Source organism: Panthera pardus, unplaced genomic scaffold (genome assembly GCF_024362965.1).
Source record: "Panthera pardus isolate Hobbes unplaced genomic scaffold, ASM2436296v1 HiC_scaffold_16, whole genome shotgun sequence".
NCBI lineage: Eukaryota > Metazoa > Chordata > Mammalia > Carnivora > Felidae > Panthera > Panthera pardus.
In genome coordinates this window covers 133,340,807-133,365,855 of record NW_026526721.1, presented here as the reverse complement: position 1 = coordinate 133,365,855, position 25,049 = coordinate 133,340,807, and the positions used below count along the sequence as shown (strand labels likewise).

General features: G+C 37.7%; 1 protein-coding gene and 1 non-coding gene across 12 annotated transcripts in view; one reads left to right on the top strand and one right to left on the bottom strand.

The window, feature by feature from the left end:
- The window catches only part of TBC1D5 (TBC1 domain family member 5), a 533,248-nt gene that overhangs the window by 408,032 nt on the left and 100,167 nt on the right, over positions 1-25,049 (top strand). For all 11 annotated transcript variants that reach the window (XM_019435515.2, XM_019435530.2, XM_019435508.2 and 8 more), the window contains one exon: positions 6,882-6,988. In XM_019435515.2, the coding sequence (XP_019291060.2) occupies positions 6,882-6,988 (107 nt within the window). The remainder of the gene's footprint in view (positions 1-6,881; positions 6,989-25,049) is intronic.
- Positions 4,214-4,316, bottom strand: LOC128777481 (U6 spliceosomal RNA). The gene has a single exon (XR_008422736.1). It is a non-coding gene; the product is annotated as a U6 spliceosomal RNA (small nuclear RNA).

The window sequence follows — 25,049 nt, the reverse complement described above, 5'->3', positions numbered from 1 at the left end:
ACTTTAAAAAGTCAAATCATTCTATAAGGCTGGTTACAAAATTAACACTTGCTCCCAGTCCCCAGGCCCATGTGCTTTCTTTTAGCTGACCAAAAAAACATTTGCCTTCCGTATTGTAAAGAAAAAAAAAAAATCCTCATGTTACTCTCACTTTAAATGTTGTCTACTGACTTCTCATTCAAGAAAACGAAGCTTTAACTCATCCTTAGCACTGAAGGCCAACCCCTGCCAGCCCCCACATCACAAATGCATTCCTTATCTCCCTACCCCTATGACATTATACCATAATTTTGGTTAAATCAACTTTAACCAGAGGCAAATGTTATTACAGCTGAGCAATACAATGTATCATAACTATACTCACACCCTATCCACTGCCAATTCTCTACTCAGATACTTGTTTACTTACTACCTTTCATTTGACAACACTGTATGTTTAAAGATATAAAGTCTTGAGTAGAGATCTCTTAGGTTGTTTGATCTCTGATTAAAATAAATTCTGTTTAAAGCGTATTAAGCTTGGAGCGCCTGGGTAGCTCAGTTGAACATATGACTATTGGTTTCAGCTCAGGTCATGATCAGTTCGTGGATGTGAGCCCCACATTGAGTTCCGTGCTGACAGTGAGGAGCCTGCTTGAGATTCTCTCTCTCCCTCTCTCTCTCTCTCTGCCCCTCCCTGCTCTTGCATGCTCGCTCGCTCTCTCTCTCTCAAAAAATAAACATTTAAAAAATCGTTATAAAGTGAAGCAATAAGAGGAGCACTTTTATTTTTTATTTTTATTTTTTAAATGTTTATTTTTGAGAGAGAGAGCGCGCAAGCAAGGGAGGGGCAGAGAGAGGGAGACACGGAATCCAAAGCAGGCTCCCAGCTCTGAGCTATCAGCATAGAGCCCGATGCGGAGCTCGAACTCATGAACCAGGAGATCATGACCTGAGCTAAAGTCAGACACTTAACTGAGCCACCCAGACGCCCCAAGAAGACCACTTTTTAAAGTTGTTTTTTTTTTGTTTTTTTTTTTTTTTTGTTTTTTTCTGGGAGTGCCTTGGCTGCTTCAGTCAGTACAGCATTCAACTCTTGATCTTGGGGTTGTGAGTTTGAGACCCACGTTGGGTGTAGAGACTACTTAAAAGTAAACTCTTAGACTCTTAAAAACTGAGAACAAACTGAGGGTTGATGGGGGGTGGGAGGGAGGGAGGGGAGGTTGGGTGATGGGTATTGAGGAGGGCACCTTTTGGGATGAGCACTGGGTGTTGTATGGAAACCAATTTGACAGTAAATTTCATATATTAAAAAAATAAATAAATTAAAAAATAAAAATAAAAAAATAAAAAAATAAAAAAAAAATTAAAAAAGTAAACTCTTAAAAAAATAAAAAATAAAAAAATAAAAATTTCTAAAGAGTAGGCTACTCTGAATTTGAGATTCTCCTCTTTCCAAAAATCTAATTTAAAATTCTCATATTTCTGAGCAAAATCTACTAGAGAAATAAAGAGCATCCCATTGCTTACAGAAGAGTGTGTGTCCATCTTGGGTTTTGAGGGTGGATGTTGCAGTGATTGACGGCGCTAAGAGGGGCAGCGGTCACAGCGGCAACCAGGGAAGAAGACCCAGAAGGACACAGTCTTAGGAGGATCATAAACACTGGGTGAAAGTCACTTTGTATGGAGAAGGATATTACTCTGTTTTATATTTGGCTTTCTCCAAGACTGAAGAGAATCAAAGTTTCGTTCATTTTATTTACGATCACTCCCTGCCCCAACCTGGTTTTTTGGTCCATCTGAAATCCAATTTTATATGTTGCCATTTTATAACTGGGAAAGTCAAAATAGTAAGGGTTTTAAATAGTGGAAGAGAACAAATGCAATAATTATTTCTTTTTTCCTTCATGTATTAGGTCTTCGACAATATTTTTTCAGAGCACGTAGCATTTATTGACTGTCTTCTGCATGCCGGGTAACTTGCGAGACACTTAAAATACACGTTGGCTTTGTTTTCAGTGTAGAGGTAGAATAAATTACTTTAAAGCCTTGAGGTTTTCTTTTTTGTTATTCTTGTTAGCTAATTATTTTTATTTTACATTTAATCCGTGATTATTTGATTTATATACCTCTTTATAGCTAACTACAAAATTTATGCCTATTTCTAAATATTTACTATACTTGCCCTTATATACGGAGACCTTTATTTCAGTGTATCTTTGAGGCTTCTCTGTCACTCACAACATAGTTGGTGTTCAGAAGCCATCTGCCCTGTGTCTGAACTTGACCTCTGTACATGGATACTCCTGTCGTGACATTTTCTGCTAGGAGTGCAGCAATGTGTAAGATATAGTGATGGAGAATGAGGCTGTCAGCTACACAGACCTGGGTTCATTCAGCGCTGTCTCTGCCATTCAGGAGCCCAGTGGCCTTGAATGTGTTGTTTATCCTCTCTGCACTGCTGTCTCCTCATCCACAATGTGGAGTTGATGACCACAGGTTCCTTAGTAGGGATTAGCAGGACTCGCAGGATATTTGTATAATGTATGGCAAGTTGCCAGGCACATTATAGATGCTTAATAAGTGATAGCTATTACTTTTTTAATTTTAGAGAAATTAAAGGAAGTCTACATTTAGTTTTGTGTTCTTTGGTAGTTGTTCCCAGTCCTTTTTGTCAACTTGAGAAAATAAGTATATTTGAATATAAAATTAATTAGAATAAAGTGTTTTATTTGAGAGTTTTACAATTGTAGGTACAGTTAACTTTGAATTATATGTAAGTTATTTAACCATATTGCTTTAGGCTTTCTCAAAACAATATCATCCTCTGATTATCTTTACTGATTTCATTATTTTTTTGTTTTCTTATTACTGGAGAAACTATTTAAACCAGCTCCCTTAGACACCTCCAGAACAGCCGTGTGCCATGTAGAGGTAGAGACAGAGAAGTCAGCTCTGCTTCGTGCGGAGGGAGTGCCATTCAGCAAGAATTAAACAAGATGGGAAACACACTACCTTGCATCTGTGCCACCCTTATAGGAACCCTGCGCGTAGTGTAAGCATCATTATCTGTTTTATAAATGGGAGAAATAAAGCTCATGATGTTAAGCGCCTTGCCTAGGTCACACATGGAATAAGCGAGCATTCTGAAGTAGATCTGATCTAGATTCTAACTTAGATCATCTGATTCCAAATCCAGTCTGTTTTCCTAGGTACCACTTACATTTGTCTCCATCGTCTCCGAGTGAGTTCTTGAGGGTGTGCAGCTTCGGTACTTTGTTTTGAAAGCATATATGTACTTGGTTTCAAATGCAGGGAGATAGCAAAAATCAGCCTTTTTACTTGTTTTCCTGTGTCACTGCCCTGCTCTGATAGAATAAGCACTAGAGAAGGAACAGCACTGCAGATGAGTTTCTCTCGTGCAACAACAATCTGCTGTAAAGATCAAAACTAAGTTCTTATTCAGTCAGATCCCTGCTATTTTGTTTGTAAACCAGCTTGTGTTATTCTCTCTTGCCTACTCTTAATTGGGCACAGCAATTCAAAATGGACTTAATGCTTCGCGTGTGCAATTGCAAATTAAAAGTGCTCTAAACGTGCAAGTTTTCATTAATAGATATAGTATTATCTGAAGACAGTGGGCTATAGGGGAGGTAAAACTTTACCTACACTCATTTAGGTTTTCAGCTGCATTCTTTAACAAAAAAACTTATTAGTGAGAAAAACAGAAGTTTATTAACATCTATCTTATTATATAATTAGATATGTGTTAATTATATAATCATATATTTTAATGTTATTTTAATCTTAATAAAATATTTATAATTATATAATTAATACATATTGACATGTATATAAAAATGTGTGTCTCATTTGTATTTGGTACTCAGGGAATAATGAGCAAATCTCAAAGATATGGCTTTAGAATTTAGGATTAAATACTGTCTTAATAAAGAAAGGGGAGAGAGGATGTAGATCTCAAAGAGGAAAATAAATGATTTTTAGGAAAGACCGTGGACCCTTAGAAGAACAGATGAGAGGTATGAGTTTGTGACAAAGTTTGTCCTGGGGGAATTTATGACCATTGACTTCCTTTCGGAGGATTTATCTTTAGGCAGATAAGGGGAGTTCAAAGAAAGCCTCACTCTGTTTTTGTTGTTTTTCAAGTGCCTATAGCTCAAAATAATCAGTATACCAAAGGGACATATTTGGGGGTGGCATGTCCGGAACTCCCATAGCAGTATTTCACTTCACAAATTTGCACGTCACCCTTGCTCAGGGACCACGCTGACTCTGTATCGGTCCAGTTTTAGCACATGTACTGCTGAAGCGAGCACTCTACAGCAGTATTTCAGCTGGCATGTTCTGCTACCCTTCAGAGCTCAGATTCATTTGCAATTATATCCCTAGTGCCAGTGCCTAGCGGTCTCTGTGTGTCCAGGATATAGTAGATGCTCAGGAAATGTTCATCACATTCAGTGTCTGGGTGGATGAAAGGGAGAAATGAGAGAAAGAATGTTAGCTCCTTCTTTCACTCTGCAAGTAGGATATTATTAACGCATTAGTTGGCTTCCCTTACATGTTTTACAGCTTCTGACGGCTTCAAAAGTTCTTTCAAGGTGTAATAACAGGACTGTTGCCCTTGTCCCTCCAAATAAGTGCCTGTCTATATCAGGCCATTCTAGAGACAGGGTTATGCTGACCATCCAGGCTGCTTAAAACTGCTACAACAAGGGTAGTAATACTAACTGGCTTTTCTGTTTGCAGTGACTATTGCATTCATTATGGCATCTGAATTTTAAAACAACTGCCTTTTCAAAACAAAGCCATGTATTAGAGCACAGACCCTGTAGCTAGATTTCTGAATTTCAAATCTTGCACCGCTACCAACTCACTGTGCGGTTTGGGCAAATGATTCAGCCTTTCAAAGTATTAGTTTTCTCATCTGTAAACAGGGATGATAACTATACCCTTATAATAAGATAGTCGTAGAAATTAAATGAGATAATGTAGGGAAAATTCTTAGCATAGGGCCTGGTCTCAGAAAGCCTTCGATAATTTTTTGTCATCTTAGTGGTAGTCATAATAATAACTGCTTCTTGTTACACATCTGCCCTTCTTCGCTTTAATTTTCTACAGAGTAAGGACTGTGTTTTGTTTATTTCTGCCTCCCCGCCCAACATGGGGCTTATCATGAGTTAGGTACTCAACAAATAACTATTGGATTGAATAAAGCAGGCAGATAATTTTTTTTAACAGGAAGTTGTGTTCCAAATGACTGAGTTTAAGCTCGGAGAGGTTACCAACAGGTTTTGAGCAGCTGCTATAAATCAGCCATACAGTATGTCCTTTAATCTTAAGGCAACTTTATGAAAGGTTCATATGGTGTCCCAGAATTCAAACCCACATCTTTGAGTCCCGAGCCCAGAACCATTCCCACAAAACCCTCCTGCCTCTCTTACAAAATATACAAGAATTCTTTCCGGGTCATTATATACTAGTATATAATCATTATAGTATTTGGGTAAGTATGAATTGATTATCTAAGTTTTATTCATTTGTTAGATCTCAAAGAAAAAACTACATGGAAGCATTATACTGTTCCCAACCTGCTAGCTTTTTGAATTCTAGAGAAAAAAAGGATAACAGGTAACTGAATGTGAATATGACAAAATGAACGAATAAGGAGAGAGTAGTCTGAACAGATACAGAAAGGGTAGGATAAGTGAGTGCTTTACAAATGAAAGCAGATGTATGAAATTACAAGCTGTCAGATCAGCAACGGAAATGAAGATGATAAAGTGGTTCCTTACATAGATTATAATTATTCATTTTGCCCAGTCCTGTCTCCTTTCCCCATAATGTTCATGGGAAGGGGGAGGGGGTGAGAAGCTGTTGCAAAAAATGTTGCTTCCAACAAAAGAAGAAAAAAAAAATCTAAGAATCGAGGGTATTTCTGATCACAAACAATTGTTTATTTTGTGATTTATGTTGTTTCTATAGAATCAGTTGTTTTCCTATGGAATATTTTTCAACTGCTTGTTCTGATTAATGAAAAGGATTCAGTTGCAACAACAGGAAGTTGTAACTGTAAAGTTTCTTCACAATCAATGCTGTGGAGGCAGTCAGTGTGGCTTACAAAACAAGCGTCATTAATGGGCAAGACTGTGACAGCAGTGGCAGATGGATTGCCAAGAAATGAAGTAGTTTACATAGACCTGCTTGAAAAGATGTGTTTAATAATTGCGCCCATAATTAGGTTGATTTGGGAAAAAAAATTAAATGACAGTCTAAGGAACACAGTTAGGCTTATCTATGAAGATTTTGACATTTTTCCTCCAAGAAATGCTGCATGGATACTCTACCTAAATTTCTCGTTACCTTTAGAAAAAAATAATTGAAAGAAATTAGATTTTTTAAAACTTTGAATTACGTAATATTTATATATAAAAGAATAAATGTAACATATGTAACTTATGGAGCATAATTAAGGTAAATATTATTTTATGATAATTTTAAACTGGTTCTTTCCCATTCATAAGATTTTTGTTACTAATTTCTAAGCAGCAAAACTAGAGACATTTAAACACAGACATATAAATGGCAGTAAATATGCATGCTTCTAAGAGTTTATTTATATTGCAAACGTACACATCTCGATATCTGAAGCTCTTCTTCCAACACCCCCTGAGGATAAGTACTAGATATTAGATTGCAGTTAACAGTACAGTGTGCTGCTTCAAAGGCCATTTGGTAAAGATCCCTTTCCCCATTTCCTTTTATCAAATTAATTGAGTTATTGGTTTGCTTTCTTTGAATCTAAGTTGTTATTTTTTTACTCTCAAGTAATGCAAACATCTTAAACAGTATTGCTTCTGAATTTTTTTTTTCCTCCTATTTAGTGATCTCTAGTAACTACCAGACCTGTCTTGGCCTTCTGATGCATTACCCACTAATTGGGGATGTACACTCACTGATTCTTAAGGCTCTGTTCCTTCGAGATCCAAAGGTAAGATTTCCAAATAGAGTATGCACAATTTTAAGTTGGGTGAAAAATTGGTTTCTCAGTACAGCTCCAAGAATTGCTAATGGGGAATTTGTCTAATGACAGAGGAATTGCCTAATGAAAGAATGTGTCTAGAGTTGTAGGCAAAACTCACATATCTCACTGGCTAGCAACTTAGCAGGTAAATTAAGTGGACGTTGCCCTGAGAAACTGGAACACCTATCTCTTGTCCCTCAGAAGGTTGTTCTGCCCTCCTCCTTCCTCACAACTCAAAGAATAGTTGAGCAACTACTTCTCCTTATAGCCACACTTCATTATCATGGGTACTCCTCACAGGGACGGAGATAGAGCCTCAGGGGCCATGTGTTCATTAGAGCTATCAAAAGGACTGTTTCTGTAAGAGTTTATGATACAATGAAATCATTCCATATTATGAATATGTATTTTTTATTTTTTGGGTGAAGAGTAACCTAGTAAAATAAAGGCTTAAACAGACTTTAATGCTGATTTCTCTATTTGAACTTAAAGCAAGCCACCAAAATTTTCTTTACACTTCAGAGAAAAAGTGTGCTCTTTTACAACTAATGTTATATTTCTTGAAAATAAGAACATTTAATGATCTAAAAAAATCTGTGAATCCTTGATGCTTTTGAGCCAAACAAAAATATTGGATGAAGTATCAGAGAGAGAGCTTCAAACACGAGTATGAGAATGCCAGGCATTGGGTGGTAATCCCAGCCTTTGGCTCTTTGGCAGAATTCCCAACAGTCATGTTGGCAGTTGTCGAACTGTCTTTGAGTCAGTCTGTCTGTGGATCCATTGCCAAAGCTCTGTCTGATCGACTTGGGCCTCCAAGTTTAACGTAAATTTTAATTCTAAAGGATTTCTGCTTTCTCCTGGGCTGTTGACTTCAACATTTGAGTATGACCTCTATTTATCCTTTGATAGATTTAAAAGATTTTATTTTCTTGTGTCTATATCCATTTTTCTATAAAAATATGCAATTTTATATCATTTCTCCTATGCAACATTTCATTAAGTGTCAGAAATATAATCCATCATTTCTCTGATACTTAAGATAGCATATATATATATATATATATATATTTTTTTTTTTCTGGTAAGGCTCAGGAGTCTGACTATAAAATCAGAATTTCCATATTTTTACGTATTTTTCTATATAAATACCCATAATTATGAAATATCTATAAAATGAGTAAAGAATGAGGTTGCTGGTCAATGAGGTATATGAGTTTTGGTCTATAAACTTAAGGTAAGCTCTATCAGTTCAGCATTAGGAATTCTTAGAAACATACAGAGTGGGGAAAACACTGCTAAAATAACTCTTTGAATTCTCTACTTATATGATTTATTTGGTTTTACTGAAGGGAGAAGTGAATATGTTATCTAAACCTATTGATCTTAGTAATTTTTCCCTAGTTAAATATGGTTGATCTTGCTATGAATCATCCACTCTTCTTGTTCCAGAATTCTATACAATAAATCAATCAGTGTTATTAATGGAATCTGTGATTTTAATAGAGTACTTTTTATCTCAAAGGTATTATACATAATATACGAGTATAATGAAGCCAATTCTATAAGCTTTAAATTTATTCTCTCTAAGGATTAAGAGAAAAAAATAATAGCATAAGTATCTTAAAAAAAAAAAAACCGTAAGTATTCCATTCCCCACTTGTACATTCAGAGTCTTACTAAGTAAAAACATTATCAAGATAATGGCCAAAAATGTAGGACCTTAAATTGGTACTTCTGAGACAGAAGAAATTGGTCAGGAGGAAGGAGTCATGTTTAAAAGGCTGTTGAGAGCAAGTTTGTAGAGTGATATCTATAGGAAAGATAAAGAAAGCTGTATAGTATTAAGGGGCTTTCACATGGCTAATCCAGCAAGGTGATAATTTTAGTTACGGAGCAAGGAGACTGAATTAGGAATCGGGATATGGGGTCAAATCTTGACTCTGCCAACAGCTATCCCTGTGATTTGGGGAAATTCGTGCTTGCTGTCTTGGTCTTCCCGACAGGGATTGAATTAAATTATCTCTAATGACCCACTCAGCCAGAGCTCCTATGGCCATAAAGCACTGACTTACAATGATCTAATAAGGTCCAATCCAGGGGACACCTGGGTGGCTCAGTCAGTTAAGCATCCAACTCTTGATTTCGGCTCTGGTCATGATCTCATAGTTCATAAGTTCGAGCCCCACGTTGGGCTCTGCACTGACAGTACGGAGCCTGCTTGGGATTCTCTCTCCCTCCCTCTCTCACTGCCCCTCTTTCAAAATAAATAAACTTAAAAAAAATATTTTAAAGATCCAATCCAGTGCTATAGAAGTTCAAATAAAAAAAAAAAAAAGAATGCAACACAGCAAGTTTATATATAGCACAGGTATCCACAAGTGGACAGACTTTTCAGTGTAGTAATGTCAATTATAAAGTAATATAGGAGGCCATTTACACTGAGGGGGAAGAAAAAGAGGGAAAGATGATGCTAGTACCCTGCCCATATCCTCTAAAAATCCAGACATCAGAGTGCTTAAATTTTTTCTATTTATTATTAACAATGAAACACTTAGAAATACTAGAATCATTCCCAGTTCAAGTAGATCAGAGTAAATATATAACCACACGAGTCTCTGTGAAGCGAACTAGTAGAAGGATGAGATTTGAGGCATGAAAGTACATTTTCCCATAGCCCAGCTCCTTGTGACAGTAGTGTTGAGTGTTGCTGACAGACTCAATAAAATAAAAATAAACAAGGAACTCTGAGCCCCCCAAGTTCATTGCCAGCTTCAGAAAAGCACTTTGTCCCAGTGCTCTCCCTAAATCCCAGTGGAGATTGCTCAACTGAGAATAGACTTTGAAACTAGAGGATGAGACACTGAGCTTTAATTGTTTTATATCAGATGTAGGCTTTACTGTGAAAAGATTTCTCATTTGAACAGACTGAAATAATAGGGCTGTAAACTGTAATAATAGGATCATACTCTTCACGGTTCCCAAGCACTTCGATGTGCTTATTAATTTGGTCCTTACAACAAGCTATGAGGTAGGCAAAGCAGGTTATCTTTCTTCATTCTTTTTCAGTGCAGACAGATTAAGGGTATGTGGCTTTCCCCAGGCTGAAAACTTGTAAGCTTTCAAGCTAGCTCGAATGGCTCCATGACCCTTGTATGTATCCATCCCCTCCTGAGATTCCCAGCATACCTTCTGCCTCCTCCAGGAAGCTATTCTCAGGCTCGGATAGGATATGTTTTCCGCTTTGTGTCCCTGTAAGCACCTTGTATTTTAGCTATTTGCTTATTTGTTGCATCCATTATTCCTTCTTATGATCCGACTCATTTATTAGCATTTAGCTTTGTGTCCTGCAGTGGTTGGTATTAAGAAAATAATGGTAGGGACACCTGGGTAGTTCAGTCAGTTAAGTGTCCGACTCTTGATTTAGGCTTAGTTCATGATCTCACAGTTTGTGACCCCTGGGTCAGGTTGGGCTCTGTGCTGACAGTGCAAAGCCTGCTCGGGATTCTCTCTCTTTCTCTGCCCTTCCTTGCTCTCTCTCTCTCTCTCTCTCTCTCTCTCTCAAGATTAATAAATAAAATTTAAAAAAAGAGAGAATGGTAGAATTGAACTCTGACTCATTTGCTAAGCGTCTTCCTGTGTACCATACTGACTCTAATCTAGGTGAATCTCACTCAACTAGCATATTTCCGGAACCCATATCCACATTCCATGGAAGCCATCACCAACTGTATATTTGTCAGCTGCCATTTTTATCAAGATGGTTAATGAACCCTACAACCTGAACGTAAAGGGCATCTAGTTCCTGGATTTGCTGTGTGTCAGAATTGTTTGAAAACCTATTACCACCTTCATATGTTATGGAACAAAAAAGACGTAACAAAGTATCTAGTCAGTAACCTCACTTAGACTGTCATAATTTCAGAACTGCAAAGAACCTAGAGATCTAATCCAGCTCCTCTTTTGGTTGATGAACAAACTGAGGATCAAGGTGAAGTTAAGACAGTCATTTAATACAGCTTGTCAGTGGCAGAGCCAACAATTGAACCCAGGTCTTCCAACTACCTTTCCACACAAGAGCTACAGTTTTAAAAATAGTAGAATCCTATTTACTAATATTTGTCATAAATATTATTTAATTTGTAATAGACATTTAATTTGCATCTGTAATAAATGAAACTGCCATGTAAATAAGTGGACCTAGAACTATTTGGAATTTTCTTAAATGTATACTATATAGAGACTAGATGTCAAATAGCTGTTTATAGCATCCTATACTCCGTTCACCATAAATACGGTTCCTATACTTGGCTCTTTTGACCATGATCCTAGTTCCTGTTTTCTTGTCTTTATCATATTAGAACCACTGAGCAGATTTCCAAAAACAATCCACTAAATGGAGTAGAGGGATAGAAGGAGGACAGTCTGAAAAATATGAAGTGATTAAAAAACATTGTTCTAACTAGTTGTTCAAATTCAAAAAAAAATTTAAAAACCCAATTAGAAACAAAAGTCATAGAAAATGTGAACATATTGTGTTCCTTAAATAACCAGATGTTCTCTCCTTCCTGAAGGCAGTAAGGGCTAGGAATAAAAGGTTTAAAACTATTGTTTTAAGTTAACTGTGAATTTTGCAAATCTGTTTTTACCCTTCAGCAAATAAAATTCTAATACGGAAACATAAGCAAAGTAATTTTCATTTTTCGGTGCTCTCTTATTTGTGTTGTGTGCTGAAGTGTTAACCTTATCACAAAGACTTATTACAAATGAAATACAGTACATGGATTAACATTTTAGATTATGCAGTAAGAATTTGACAGCTACTGTTTGTTTTGAAGACTAGAATATTCCCCCAAAAATATTTCTGGTAAGTTTGCAAGCAACCCTTTTAGCAGTGACTGTTGTTGTTTATGGAAGAAAATTGCTAGAAAGAAGACAATTTAATTTCATAGTCATTCTTTTGTACACAGAAACATACTATAAAAATATAGTGTACAATGTTGTTATGCTTGGCCAATTCTGTTTTGGCTTTTATTTGGAGTTATATTAAATTTTGCCTTTTCAAATTATAAAAAGGCTATTCAGATTTCAGATTTTATGCAGCTAATAGGTTTTTACTCTTTTAATTCCAAAAATCCCCACTGTAGATGTAACTTTTTAAAAATACCAGATGACTTTGGTACAGTGTCATCTATCAGAATTGAAAAATGGTGAATGGGGGCGCCTGGGTGGCTCAGTCGGTTAAGCGGCCGACTTCGGCTCAGGTCATGATCTCATGGTCTGTGAGTTCGAGCCCCGCGTCAGGCTCTGTGCTGACAGCTCAGAGCCTGGAGCCTGTTTCAGATTCTGTGTCTCCCTCTCTCTGACCCTCCCCCATTCATGCTCTGTCTCTCTCTGTCTCAAAAATAAATAAACGTTTAAAAAAAAATTTTAAAAAAGAAAAAAGAAAAATGGTGAATGGATCCAGGCCTCACTACCAGTCAAGTGACAATGTTGGAAAATGTGCATTACAGTAATGGCATTGTCATTTTTTTTTCCTCTGAGCAATAAAGAACCTAAAAACCACATATACTGACGCTTTCAAGAGAATGCACAGTATCTATTTATTTACTTTTTGTGATGTTCCCATCAGATGTTCTGTTCAGATTTTCCAGTATTAGGGTTTTTTTTTTTTAATTTTTTTAATGTTTATTTATTTTTGAGAGAGCGAGAGAGACAGAGTACAAGCAGGGAAGGGGCAGAGAGAGAGGGAGACACAGAATCTGAAGCAGGCTCCAGGCTCTGAGCTGTCAGCACAGAGCCCGAAGCAGGGCTTGAACTCACGAAAAATGAGATCATGACCTGAGCTGAAGTCGGATGCTTAACCGACTGAGCCACCCAGGCTCCCCTCCAGTATTAGATTTTAATCTGATTTTCTGCTTCAGAAAGAATGCCACTTCTGTTTTCTTTATCCTTTTTTTCCCCTGAAAAGCTGGAGCATTTCTCTGAAAACTGCCATTCTTTGAGAATCATTTGTTTTTGTGTTTACTCTGTTAGTGCCCCCACCAACATGTTTTTTTTTCTTTGTATCTGAGCGTGTAACTACATGTCATTCTTTTTTTATCATTAGATTACAACCAATTGGATGTTTATTGTCATTAATATTTAGGAATTAGTGATTAATCTGGTATATTTTCACATTTAATCAGAAACACTTTTTTGACACAGACTAGCATTGAAAAGAACCTTAAATTTTACTTTTGAAGTAAGTTGGTGGCTATCAAAACTCTGTAAAGAAGTAATCTGAAAATCTTTATTAAACCAGTATTTGGAATGTGTTATTTATTGTGTTCAGACATTTCATAATGTAGAACTGGGTTTCTCAAAACTTGTTAAGGGTTGCCTAGGGGCCTCAGATAATTCTGAATTTGTTTTATAAAAATATTTTGAATTCATTAATTGATGCAACAAATCAGTCTATTGTGTGCTATCTAGAATTCAACAGGCATTGTTTAGATCCTGGTGAGATAGAGATAGATACAGATATTTAGATATAGATACAACATGTGGCCTTTATCATAATCATAATACACAAGTGAACAAGAAAGTACTCAACTTGGCATGTGTTATAAAGGATACAAATAGGGCATCATTTAAAAAATAAGAGAAGGAACAATCTGGGCTGAGTGAAGATTTAATTTATGTAGGTTCGTCAAAAGGCCCTCTCTGAGGAGAAACCGTTTCAGGTGAGAACTAATGGAGGAGAAGGAATTAGCCAGACATAGAATATGGGGAAGAGCCTCCAGACAGGGGAACAGCAAACACACACTCCAGAGTGAAAAAGAGCTAAGACTGTTTATGGAACTGAAAGAAGACCAGTAGCTCTAGAGCCAGGAGCAGGGGCAGCATGCCCGAGACAATGGACGAGCTAGGGAAGGCTTGCATTGCTTTGTTCTTCTTGTGCAATTTTACACACTGATACATAGTAAAATCACTTTTAAGGTCACATTTTGCCACTCCCTAAAAGACTGCTGGATTTGTGGTGGTTCTTCCTCATGTTTAAGATATCCTGTCATTATAAACTACTCTTACTCTCAGCCAGAAGTTCTAAGAAGTCTCCTTGAATGAGCTCCTCACTTGGTAAAGCACATTCACTTATTGAGATCTCTGGACTGTCACATGGATCTGAGCAGTAGGTCGTTGTTTGATTTAGGGAGACCGGCCGGGACCCTGAACATTTATTGCCTTTATCTTTTAAAAAACTATCTTGGCTTCCTTTTGTAAACTACCAATCTCTGTCAGTTTTGCTTTCATTGCGTCAGTATTATGCTCCACTGTATAGTGAGGAGGGAATCTGACGAGTCTTTCTCACCTCCCAAAATGAGAGCTCTACCAGGTCAGGGATTAGATCTCCAACAGCACTAATGCGGTGGCAGCCACGTGAGGGAGGCACAGAATCCAGGTTCCACTTCCATCACAGCCTGCTGTATTTATAGGGCAACTCCTTTTCTTGAACTGTAGAAGGAAGAGGCTGGGTCATGTAATCTCAGGAGACCTTCTGGATCTATTTTAGCAAGATGCAATTCAACGGATACTTTTTTTAATTACTGTGGGCAGAGGATGAGACTTGGTCCACAGGATGAGGACATAGTCCCTTATAGATGTAAATGACTAATGGTTATGAAAGGTAACATGAGTGAGAGTATTGCATGAAAAACAGCTAATTTGGATTTGTAGAGTCAGAGAGGCTTCCATTTGGAAGAGGCGTTCTAACTGGGCCTTGAAGAATTTTCTCGGGAGATGTTACTCCATCTTAAGAAAGCAGCATGAGCAAAGCTCCTGAGAATTGCTGGAGGAAGTTCCCAGGCTGGGCCTGGCAGTTCTACATCCACAGTCACTCAGTGACTCAGGGATGCAATACTATATTAGCAGACACATTTCTAAAAGTCCATCAGATGTGACTTTTATTTGGCATTAATTTGTATAGTATTCCAACTTTTGTGTTACTATTCAGCATAACTAAATGTTATGTATTTAAGTGAAAAGTCCTTGTGAAAAGAATTGTATCCCGATGATTTTTACTGGATTTATTGGCTATAAATAATCACCTGTAGGAACAATATTTACTCAGAATAGGCAAGTCTTTGTTTCAGTCTTTAAAGTCATTCTTGGGAAACTTAGTGATTTTTATTTTGGGTGGCTGAAGAGAGCTGTGAAGCTTTGTGGCAAAGATTCTGTGTTTTAGAGGAGAAGGTTTCTCTTCTGAAACAATGAATTGTGGTGGTGATTTACTTTTCCTCAGATAACTAAAGAAGAGACTTGAATCCATGGTTAATTCTGTTCTGATTAACAATAAAGAAACAAAATCTACAAACCATTCCCCTGATTTTTATTTGATATCTCACAAGGAAGGCAAGTCTAGGTTTTTGGCCGGGGGCGGGGGGGGGTGGAATATTTATTTTAAATAGATTACTTAAGTTTTAACAACTATTAATCCTGTACGTGTATGTTTAGAAAGGCACTGTGAGGGCCCAAATGTAAAAGCATTAAAGTATTACAGCACGTTACAGTGATATGTTTGTGATATGTCCCTGAGGTCAAGGAATGAAGTATCTGCCCCGCTTCACTGCTGGCTTGCCGTTTTACCCTGAGAGAAATCATTTAACCTTTTGCTGCCTTAGATTCAGGTTCATTAGTTGTTTTTTAAAAAGGGATAGGTGACTGATGAGGCTTTAATTAGCCTATAATCTCTAAAAGTCATTTGCAGCTCTGTGTTGTGAGAATCTAATCACTTACTCTTCTTATTGTATGTGAAGTAGCTTATTCAAAAAGTAAAGACACTACTTTGAGTTGTGTCTGTGTTGTCTTACTGTTACAATTTGAAGAAACTCGAAGTTCTGGATCACAGAGTATGACAAAAAGATTATAAACTTAAAACTGACAAAACAACAACAAAAAAGAATTCTCTTTAATATAAGTAAATATGGCCACAATAAATATCTTATTTGCTCCTTAAGCATATTAGCTCTGTAAACATATTATTGCTATTTCAAAATATTAAATGTATTGATTTTATAGGAATAAAAGTGAATACACTCAAGTAGTAAATTGCGTAACCATAATCAATTAACTTTGTGTTATTTAAATACTTTAGACAAGAAGCTATATCTGTTCCAAAAACAAAAACCACACAAAATCACAAAAGATTTTTTCACCGAGGATTTTTAAGTATATTTCATCATTTGTGTGATGACCATACTGGGAAATGGAAGGTAGGTTCGCGGAGGTACGGAAGTGGCAGTTGCACCCGGATGAGCCTGGAGCGCCCATCACGCGTGCAAGGCTGGCCCGCAGCACTTCCAGGGGGCGCCAGTTTGGCTCTGTGGAGGGGGTTTCACGGTAGCATTTGATGTGTGAGTAGGGTCCTCATCTGCTGTTAATGACATCTTCCAGAGATCTTCATATGATCTTTATTTACTTGGTTGCTTTTCCTGGTTTCAAAGAGGAACTTCATAGTTTGATTTCTTCACATTGTTTCTTTCCTCCAAAATGTATTTTTATTCATTTAGCCAAAATTCACTGAGCTCTTGCCGGGTACCAATCGCATCTAAAATGTCTCAGAAATCTTGCTGGAGTCATGTAAAGAGGGATGAACAGGATTTGTGGCAACTGAAAGGAATATGCTCTTGGTTGATTCTCTCACCTCCTTTAAGTCTTTGCGAAGGTCCAGTCTTCAGCGGGACCTACCCTAATCATCCTGTGACTGCCCTGTCCCCACTTCCCACTACAACACTCCTGTTCCCCTTGCCCTGCCCTACTTTTCTTTTCCGTAGCAATTATCATCTTCTGTCATAGTAGATAATTTATTTATATATTACGTTATTTTTGATTTTCTGTCTTCCCTGCTAATCTATCAACTCCATGACAGAAGTGTGTTTAGTCTGTTTTATGTTCTGTTACCCAAGTACCTACAATAACAGGTGGATGAATGATGAATGAATGGATGAAAGAGTAAATGAACGTATGGTGACTAATAACCCCCAAACAAACCCTCGAGCACTCCTGCCAGAGGAGAAATTACGCTCTTGATTGCAGTTCAGTTTAGCAAGTGCTTATTGCTTCCTGTGCCAGGTCCTGGGGATAGAATGAATTAGGGAGACCTGGTCCCCTCAGCACATAGCTTGCAATCTAATGCAGTGGATCTTAAACCGTGGTGGGCCAAAGAAGCACCTGCCAGATCTTGTTACAAATACAGACTCCCAGACATCCTAGTGTAGATGGCTCTGCAATAGGATCCAGAAATCTGCATTTGTAACTGTTGAGAAACTGGTCAGCCATGGACAACAGTTTAAGAAACAGACGCTAGATTGAGAAAAAAAGGACGCAACCTGAAAGCTATAACTTCCAGCTGTATTCAATTTTCAAAAACAAACAAACAAACAAACAAACAAACAAAAACCTGGGGGGGCGGGTGCCTGGGTGGCTCAATCAGTTAAGCGTCTGACTTTTGATTGCGACTCAGGTCCTGATCTTGCAGTCATGGGTTCAAGCCCCACGTCGGGCTGTGTGCTGACAGTGCAGGGCCTGCTTGGGATTCTTTCTCTCTCCTTCTCTCTCTGCCCCTCCCCTGCTTGTTCTCCCTCTCTCTCTAAATAAATATTTAAAAAATACATTAAAAATGTTTTAAATTAAAAAAGAAAATGAAAAACTGAACTTTACTTTTTAATGTACAAGTTAATATTGTTGGCTTCAGAGGCCTATGTGTCAGCCGGTCATGTATCACCTATGAGGTCTCCTAAAGGAAGAGGGGACTTATCCACACAAAGGCACTGACAGTGGCCTACTCTCCTCTCTCTTTGCTTCCACCACCTTATACCCCATTGCCATTTCCATATGCCCAATTAAGGCGATTTATGGGCTATGTTATCTTAAATAATGACATATTTACAATACCAAAGAGATGTCAGCGACCATGGACATCTCTTGTGGGTTCACTAGATATCCTCTGCTAATGTAGTTAAAAGAGTTGCCAAATGTAATTTCTTTTTGAAAAAAAAAAGCAAAAAAAAAAAAACAATTGGCTTACCTCTGTTGTGACAAGTAGCTGTCTGTAATATGTTACCATGCAAATATTTTTGAAAAAATAAATATAATTGGTGTCTTCAAATTAAGATTCAAGGTAATGGTGACGTTTTAATAATGAAAGAGAATGGGAGCTTTTTCAAAGAAATTCATACTAGAACATTTTAAATTTGAGTATTTGGAAATGTTTCATCCATTTGTGATGCTCTTGCCAAAGACAAATTAAGCATATCACTTATTTAAAACTCTCAAGGTACACTAAAAAGTTGTGGAAACAGAATTTTCTAACTTGGTTACTAATATCCTAAATGAAGAGATGAAGTCAGGTTTGAATCTGGTTTTTAAAATATAGAAATATAACATCCTCCAACTAAATTTTAAGAAGAGCTGTGTGATGGCTAATTTTATGTCATCTTGACTGGGCTAAGGAATACCCAGATGGCTGTAAAACATTATTCCTGAGTGTCTCTGCAGTGGCAGTGTAGATGGGCATCATCCAGTCCCTTGAGAGCACAAATAGAACTAAAAGGTGGAGGAAGGGCAGACTCCTGAGCTGGGACATCCATCTTCTCCTGCCCTAGGACAGCTGAGCTCCTGGTTCTTGGACCTTGAGATTCCAGGACTTCCCAGCATATCATCCCAGTCTTTCCCTGGCCTCCCCCCAACTCACCCACCTACACTTCCCTCTTTCCACCCCCACCCACCACGCCCCAGTTCTCAGACCTTGGAACTTGGACTGAATTATGTACCACTGGCTTTCTTGGTTCTCCAGCTTACAGATGGCAGACTTTAGCTTATCTCAGCCTCAACAATCATACAAGCCAATTCACATAACAAATCTCTTATATACCTATATATATCCTACTGGTTCTGTTTCTCTGGAGATCCCTAATACAAGCTGATTAATATTAAGGAAGATAGAAATTTATTATTTTAACAAAAATCTTGGCAAAACTGATGAATTGCACAATGAATACCATACTTTAGCAAGGGAAGCCAATAGTATCTTTCCTCCATTCAGACCTATGTCTCTTTGTATGGTAGTTTTCTGGGATGTCATTGACAAAAGCTGTCAAAAGCACTTAACCAAGATTTTCAAAAAGAAGCATGTTCAATCACATCAATATATGCTAACCGAATATTTTTAGGAAGAGCAAAAGTTACCATTATAAGCAAACTATTACGAAAAATTTAATGTATTTCATCTCTATCTCATTTAAAAATTCTATTGCGCATACATATCTTTTCCCATGTACATAATAGATTAATACAAGTGGTACATGCATATGGCTTATAATAAATAAATATGCACATATTGATAGTACAAGCACACACACCCCATTTTAACTAGTAAAGGATTAATCAGAGTTGAAGGATCCCTGGTGTAGACCAGTAGTTCCTGAAAACTGATCCAGTTGATTCTTTTTTTTTTTTTTAATATTTATTTATTTTTAAGAGAGAGGCAGAGAGAGAGAGAAACAGAGAATCCCAAGCAGTCTCCATGCTGCCAGCACAGACTCCAACTCAGGGATTGAACTCATGAACCTGAAGATTATGACCTGAGCCAAAATCAGGAGTCAGACACTCAACCAGTTGAGCCACCCAGGCACCCCTGATCCAGCCAATTCTAATGCTTTGCCAGGATGAGAGTCTTCAGGCTGACTCCCGGCCCACATACAATTTTGGAGTCTGCAAAGACACACCCATTAGCAGGGGCAGCTTGGGATGACCCAGGCCTTACCCTTATTCATAGGAATGAGTTCTCCTGAACTCCTCTAATGAAACTGATGATTTAATATCTTCTGGACCATTGGCCTTTCACTGAGAAGTATACCTATTCCATCCCAGTCCTCTTGCTGTGTTCTTAGACTTAGACTCATTATGTGCTTTTTGTAAGTGGTACTGATGACTACAAAGGCCTTTAAAACATTCAGTTCTAGGGATATGATGCATTTTGCAATTTCTTCAGAGGTAGTTGAGACTCTAGAGATCATATAATTATACCTTCATTTCCTCCCGAGGCTTGATGAAGGTGAGGCGAAATACCCAAAGTCATCCAGAATTCAGTGGCATAGCCAGGACTAGTCTCCAGCCTCCCACTCCCAATCTGGAGCTATCCGAAAGCTTCCTCCTTGGCCTTGCTCTCCCTGCAGACTCGTGGGACAGAACTTGCTCACTACTTCCGCTGTCACCATTTCCCCCACTTCCTATGTGGTCACTGGGAAAATTAAGACGAGCTGTTTGGTCTTGTGTAGCAAACACAGAACAATGCATTTCACCTTGATTATCCTTCCAGGAATAGTTTTTTACTTTTGATTTCACATTTATTCATGGTCTGAATACTGAATTTGAAAGTTGGTCTGTTATTAATTCGTTTGAAAAGTCTAGCCTCCACATTCCTGAAGTGAAGTGTACCCAGTGAAAGTGATGGGGAAAGTGCATAAAAATAATATTAATTGCATTTCTATAATGAAAATGATCTTTGAGTTATTTCCTTAACCATGTGGCTATAATGGCTACCACTTAGATGGAAGGCAATAAGATAAAAAATAATAAAATAAAAAACGAAAGTAAACCAGTTGAGAGAGCCAATTCAAAGGGTTAAGAGTGACAGTGTGAAATGCAGAAGAAAGGGGGGGAGAGAGAGAAAGCAAATGTCTGAGTATATGAATATGAAGAAATAAGTAGCTGAAAAAAAGGAGGTGACCTTGGGCAATTTTCTTCTTGAGAACAAAATGTGTGCATACTACAATGCTCATTCACTTTCATTGTTATAGTGTGTTAAGGTTAACCAGCTGCTATAACAAGTGAACCCATACGTTTCTGTGGCTTACCATAGTAGATGTTCTTAAGTTTCATACAAGTGACAATACATTGTAAGGCGGGGGTGGGAGTGTCTTAGTCACACAGTTCTTTTTGGACTTCTACCAGCCCTGCTGTTTTCATCTTCAACCTTCCAGGGTTGCCCAGGACATTGACATCGCCAACAGGATGAGAAAAATAGCAGGGAAGATAGTCCTTGGGAGTTTTTACAGAAAGGACTGCAGGCGGCATACATCGCTTTGACTCACATTCCCCTAGTTAGAACTCAGTCCTTTGGTTATCTCTAACCACATATGACTTAAGAAAATGTAATTGAGCCATGTGCCCAAGAAGAGGAGGAAGCAGGTGAGCCACTAATGGCTCTCTTTAAACTGGAAGTGCTTCTGGGTGCTTTGCTTCTTCTGCTCTTTGAAAGGGCTCTCTCTAAGGGAAAAGCTAAAATCACAGTGGGAAACTTGCGACCTTACGTCTCACAGTCTGAGAAATCTGACTTCGTCAGCACTCTCAGAAAAACCAGGCCATCTCTCAGAGACAGACTCCCAAAATTGAGCTCAAAAGGCTGCTGTGTGAAGCCAATGTGTTCCTTTCTCTATCATAGGACGTATGTAAGACTGACATCCTCATGCCCCATGGACCACCGCATTCACTTCCTGGTAGCAGACTTACATGGACGCTACGTTGTTATCTGATCACTTACAGTGAGGGAGAAAAAACAAGTTATTGAAGTACGTATGACCAGCATACTGTAGGCCTACATGGCAAACGCAATCAGAATCACAGAGCTCCTTGGAGGGCCTGGTATCAGATGGATGCAGATGGGAAGACATATTTAGTGAAACCAGGCTGTGAGAGCCTAGCATACCTACTCCACAGTAAGGAGAGTCTTCCTGTGGTCCTAGAAAGCACATGGCCCATTAACCACTAACTCAGCCTCCCTCTCCCACTGGCTCTTCCCATATGTGCCTCTTTGACTACTTTTCTCTGCTTCTTTGGCAGACCCTTTTTGACTGACATCTTTTTGCTTTTGATATGATATTAAACAGGTAAGGGATATAGTCAGATCTTGTTAGCCTGAAAACCACCCAGTCTCGTGAGGAAGGCTTTGCATACCTGTATGTTCGGAGGTACTTTGTATTAATTTTACAGTTTGACTTTCTCATAGTTCTTGGGTGCACCTCACAATTACTTCCAATCATTAATAAACTTGATTTCTGAAAGGAAAATTGGAAATAATTGTTCCCTTACCTACCATTTCAGGGATACTGACATAACATCTCTTTACTGTGTGGTTGCTTCAGTAAATCAAGAGTTAGGCTCCAGGTTTTTCTCTTCATGCTGTCATTCTTCGCTTTTTGACAGCCCCTTCAAGCTGATCCTCTTTAGTGTTTACTGAAAATGTGTTGAAGAGATACGAATTGATGAAGTTGAGAGCTATAAGATGTTTCACAAGATTGTCAGCCCTAGGTCGGACCATCATCATGTTGTAAGTTGGGGTTGTTAGTGATATGATTCTTGCCTTTTCTTGAAGTTCCTATTGCAGTACAAGTGCCTTATTCATCACTTCTCTCATTCTATAACAACAGCAATAAAAACAGAGAGTATTTCAAATTATTCCACTTAAGGTAAACGTTGTATGGTGCTTACATGGCTTGAGCTGTCTTTGGGGAATAGCGCCAAATAGGAAAATTTGAAGAAGGCAGAAAAATGACAGGAATGGTTGGAGTTGTTTTCATAAAGCCAGGAAAGAGATAAACCCTTTAGCCTCATCTTTCCAGCTAGTATCTGAAAAAATCCCACCAGATTTTCTCAGAAAAGTTGTAATGGAATGTATCTATTATAAATTTTACTTTATGAGAGGACCCACTGACAAGAATATCAGCTATCAATTTGAGATCAACTACTTAATTTACTTAATTGATAACATCTTGTTTAAGCTTTCTCATTTGAACTTTCCTCCATTTGAGTTCTAGAGACTAACCAACTACATAGGAAACAGCACTGAACAAAAACTAAATTTCAAGATATATTTAGGACTTACTCATTCAAAAGAAACTGACCTCTGATTAAACAAGGGAGAAGAGATTTCATTATGGCAGAGGTAATAGAGTTTGATGCCCTAAAGAATTTCATTGAAGGATTTAATGTGTGTGTATGAATAGTCTTATTAAAATTGTCATTTGCTACCAACCATTGCTTTTGGTGTAAGAAAGCAAATAATGCAATATAGATAGTACGAGCATCCTGTTTCCTTCTCCCGTTTTCTCTTCCTTCCTTCCTTTTTTTTAAATAAGATTTAATTATGAGCTTCTTGAAAAAAGGAAATATAGAGAGTAGCTTGAAAGAACATTTAAGAGAGTATCAACAAGGCTTAGTGAATAATTAGCTATGGATGATGAGCAATTCATTGTATTTCCCAGGTATCCGCCTATTGATTGAGTTAATGGGAAAATGTATGAGTTGAGGAAGTTTGCAACAGTAACTAGGTATAAGAAGGTTAGATAATAAGTTGATTTTGAGTAGGTTGTGGGATATCCAGGTAGGGATGTGCAGAAGGCAATTGGGATGTGTGTCTAGTGCTCAAAGAAGAGCTTGGAACCATAAATAGAGATTTCTAAATCTAAATCTAAATTGTAGTTGAGGGACTATAGGTGATCTCAAGGAATAATATGTTGAGGAGATGAGAAGAGAGCTGGGAGGGGAAACATAAGACATAATAGGGGCAAGAGGAAGGAGCATATGGAGAAGACTTAAAATGTGGGAAAACCATGAGAAGATAGAATTACAGTGGCCTAAGGATTGATAATTCCAAGAACATGGAAATAGTGACAAATGCTGTAAAGAGATCAACCAAAACAAAAACAATTAACACTGTTGAAAATTGCTGCTGTATTTAGGGTGTACATTGAAGGGGAAATAAAAGCGTCCTTTCAGATTGAAACAATGCCATGAAAAATATTAAAAAAACAAGCAAAAAGACTGTCGATGATTGAGAAATAAAAAGGGAGAAGTAGAGATAGTATGGAACCTACAGATGAAAGTAAATCAGTAACACCATGCTGTTGATAATAAAGGGATAATTCTTCTCAAGTGCATAGATAATGTGGCATTTTTCAACTAGATCCTTACTAAAGTAATAAGTCCAGTTTTTCATTCTACATTTTGAGATGTGAAATGTTATAAAATGTTATTTGAAGATATATAAACTGATTATTTAGAAGAAACAGATAACGCTAGGGAAAAAAATGATCAAAGCTATGTACTTGAATCTGAGATTATTTAGCCCAAAAAGAAGACTGAGAATTAAGAATGTTCTTGGGGGCGCCTGGGTAGCTCAGTCGGTTGAGTGTCCAACTTCGGCTCAGGTCATGATCTCGCAGCCTGTGAGTTCGAGCCCCGCATCGGACTCTGTGCTGACAGCTCAGAGCTTGGAACTTGCTTCGGATTCTGTGTCTCCCTCTCTCTCTGCCCCTCCCCCACTCATACTCTGTCTCTCTCTCCTTCAAAAATAAATAAACATTAAAAAAATTAAAAAAAAAAAAAAAAAAGAATGTTCTTCAAACTTTCATGAACCGTTACGTAAATGAGAGCATTCCCTGGTATATGTAGCCGGGAAAGGTTTGAAGATCGAAATGGAACCAGTTCCTCAGTTGCTATCTCCATGACTTTAGGGAGACTACTCCATACCGTTCTGAACCTGTTTCTTTACCTGTAAAATGGTGAAACATTTGTTGTGAAAATTCTGTGATTACGAGATAGTGTTTGTAAAGGGCTCGCTATGATCTGGCACCCGGTAGAGGATACCTGATGCCGTGTGTACTTTCTCTGGGAGAAAGTAGCAAGACTAGTAGACTTGAATCTATTTGTGGCATATTTAAGCTGTGGGGTTTTTTTCTTTAAATTTAGTGTTTAAGTGGGGCCTCACAAATGAGCAAGGTTATTCCTAAACCTCTTAATTTTCAACAGTGTCATTTACGTAGAAAATTTCCCCAAATAACTTAATGGTACAGCATATTATTTGTTGATTTTTTAAAAAAATTGTCTATTGCTTTCTGTGTAACCTACATACAGATAAAGTGAGAGGGTTCTAGAAATCATTAGTCATTAAATAGTACAGTCTAGAAAAAGAAGTTAAAATTTAATAGCT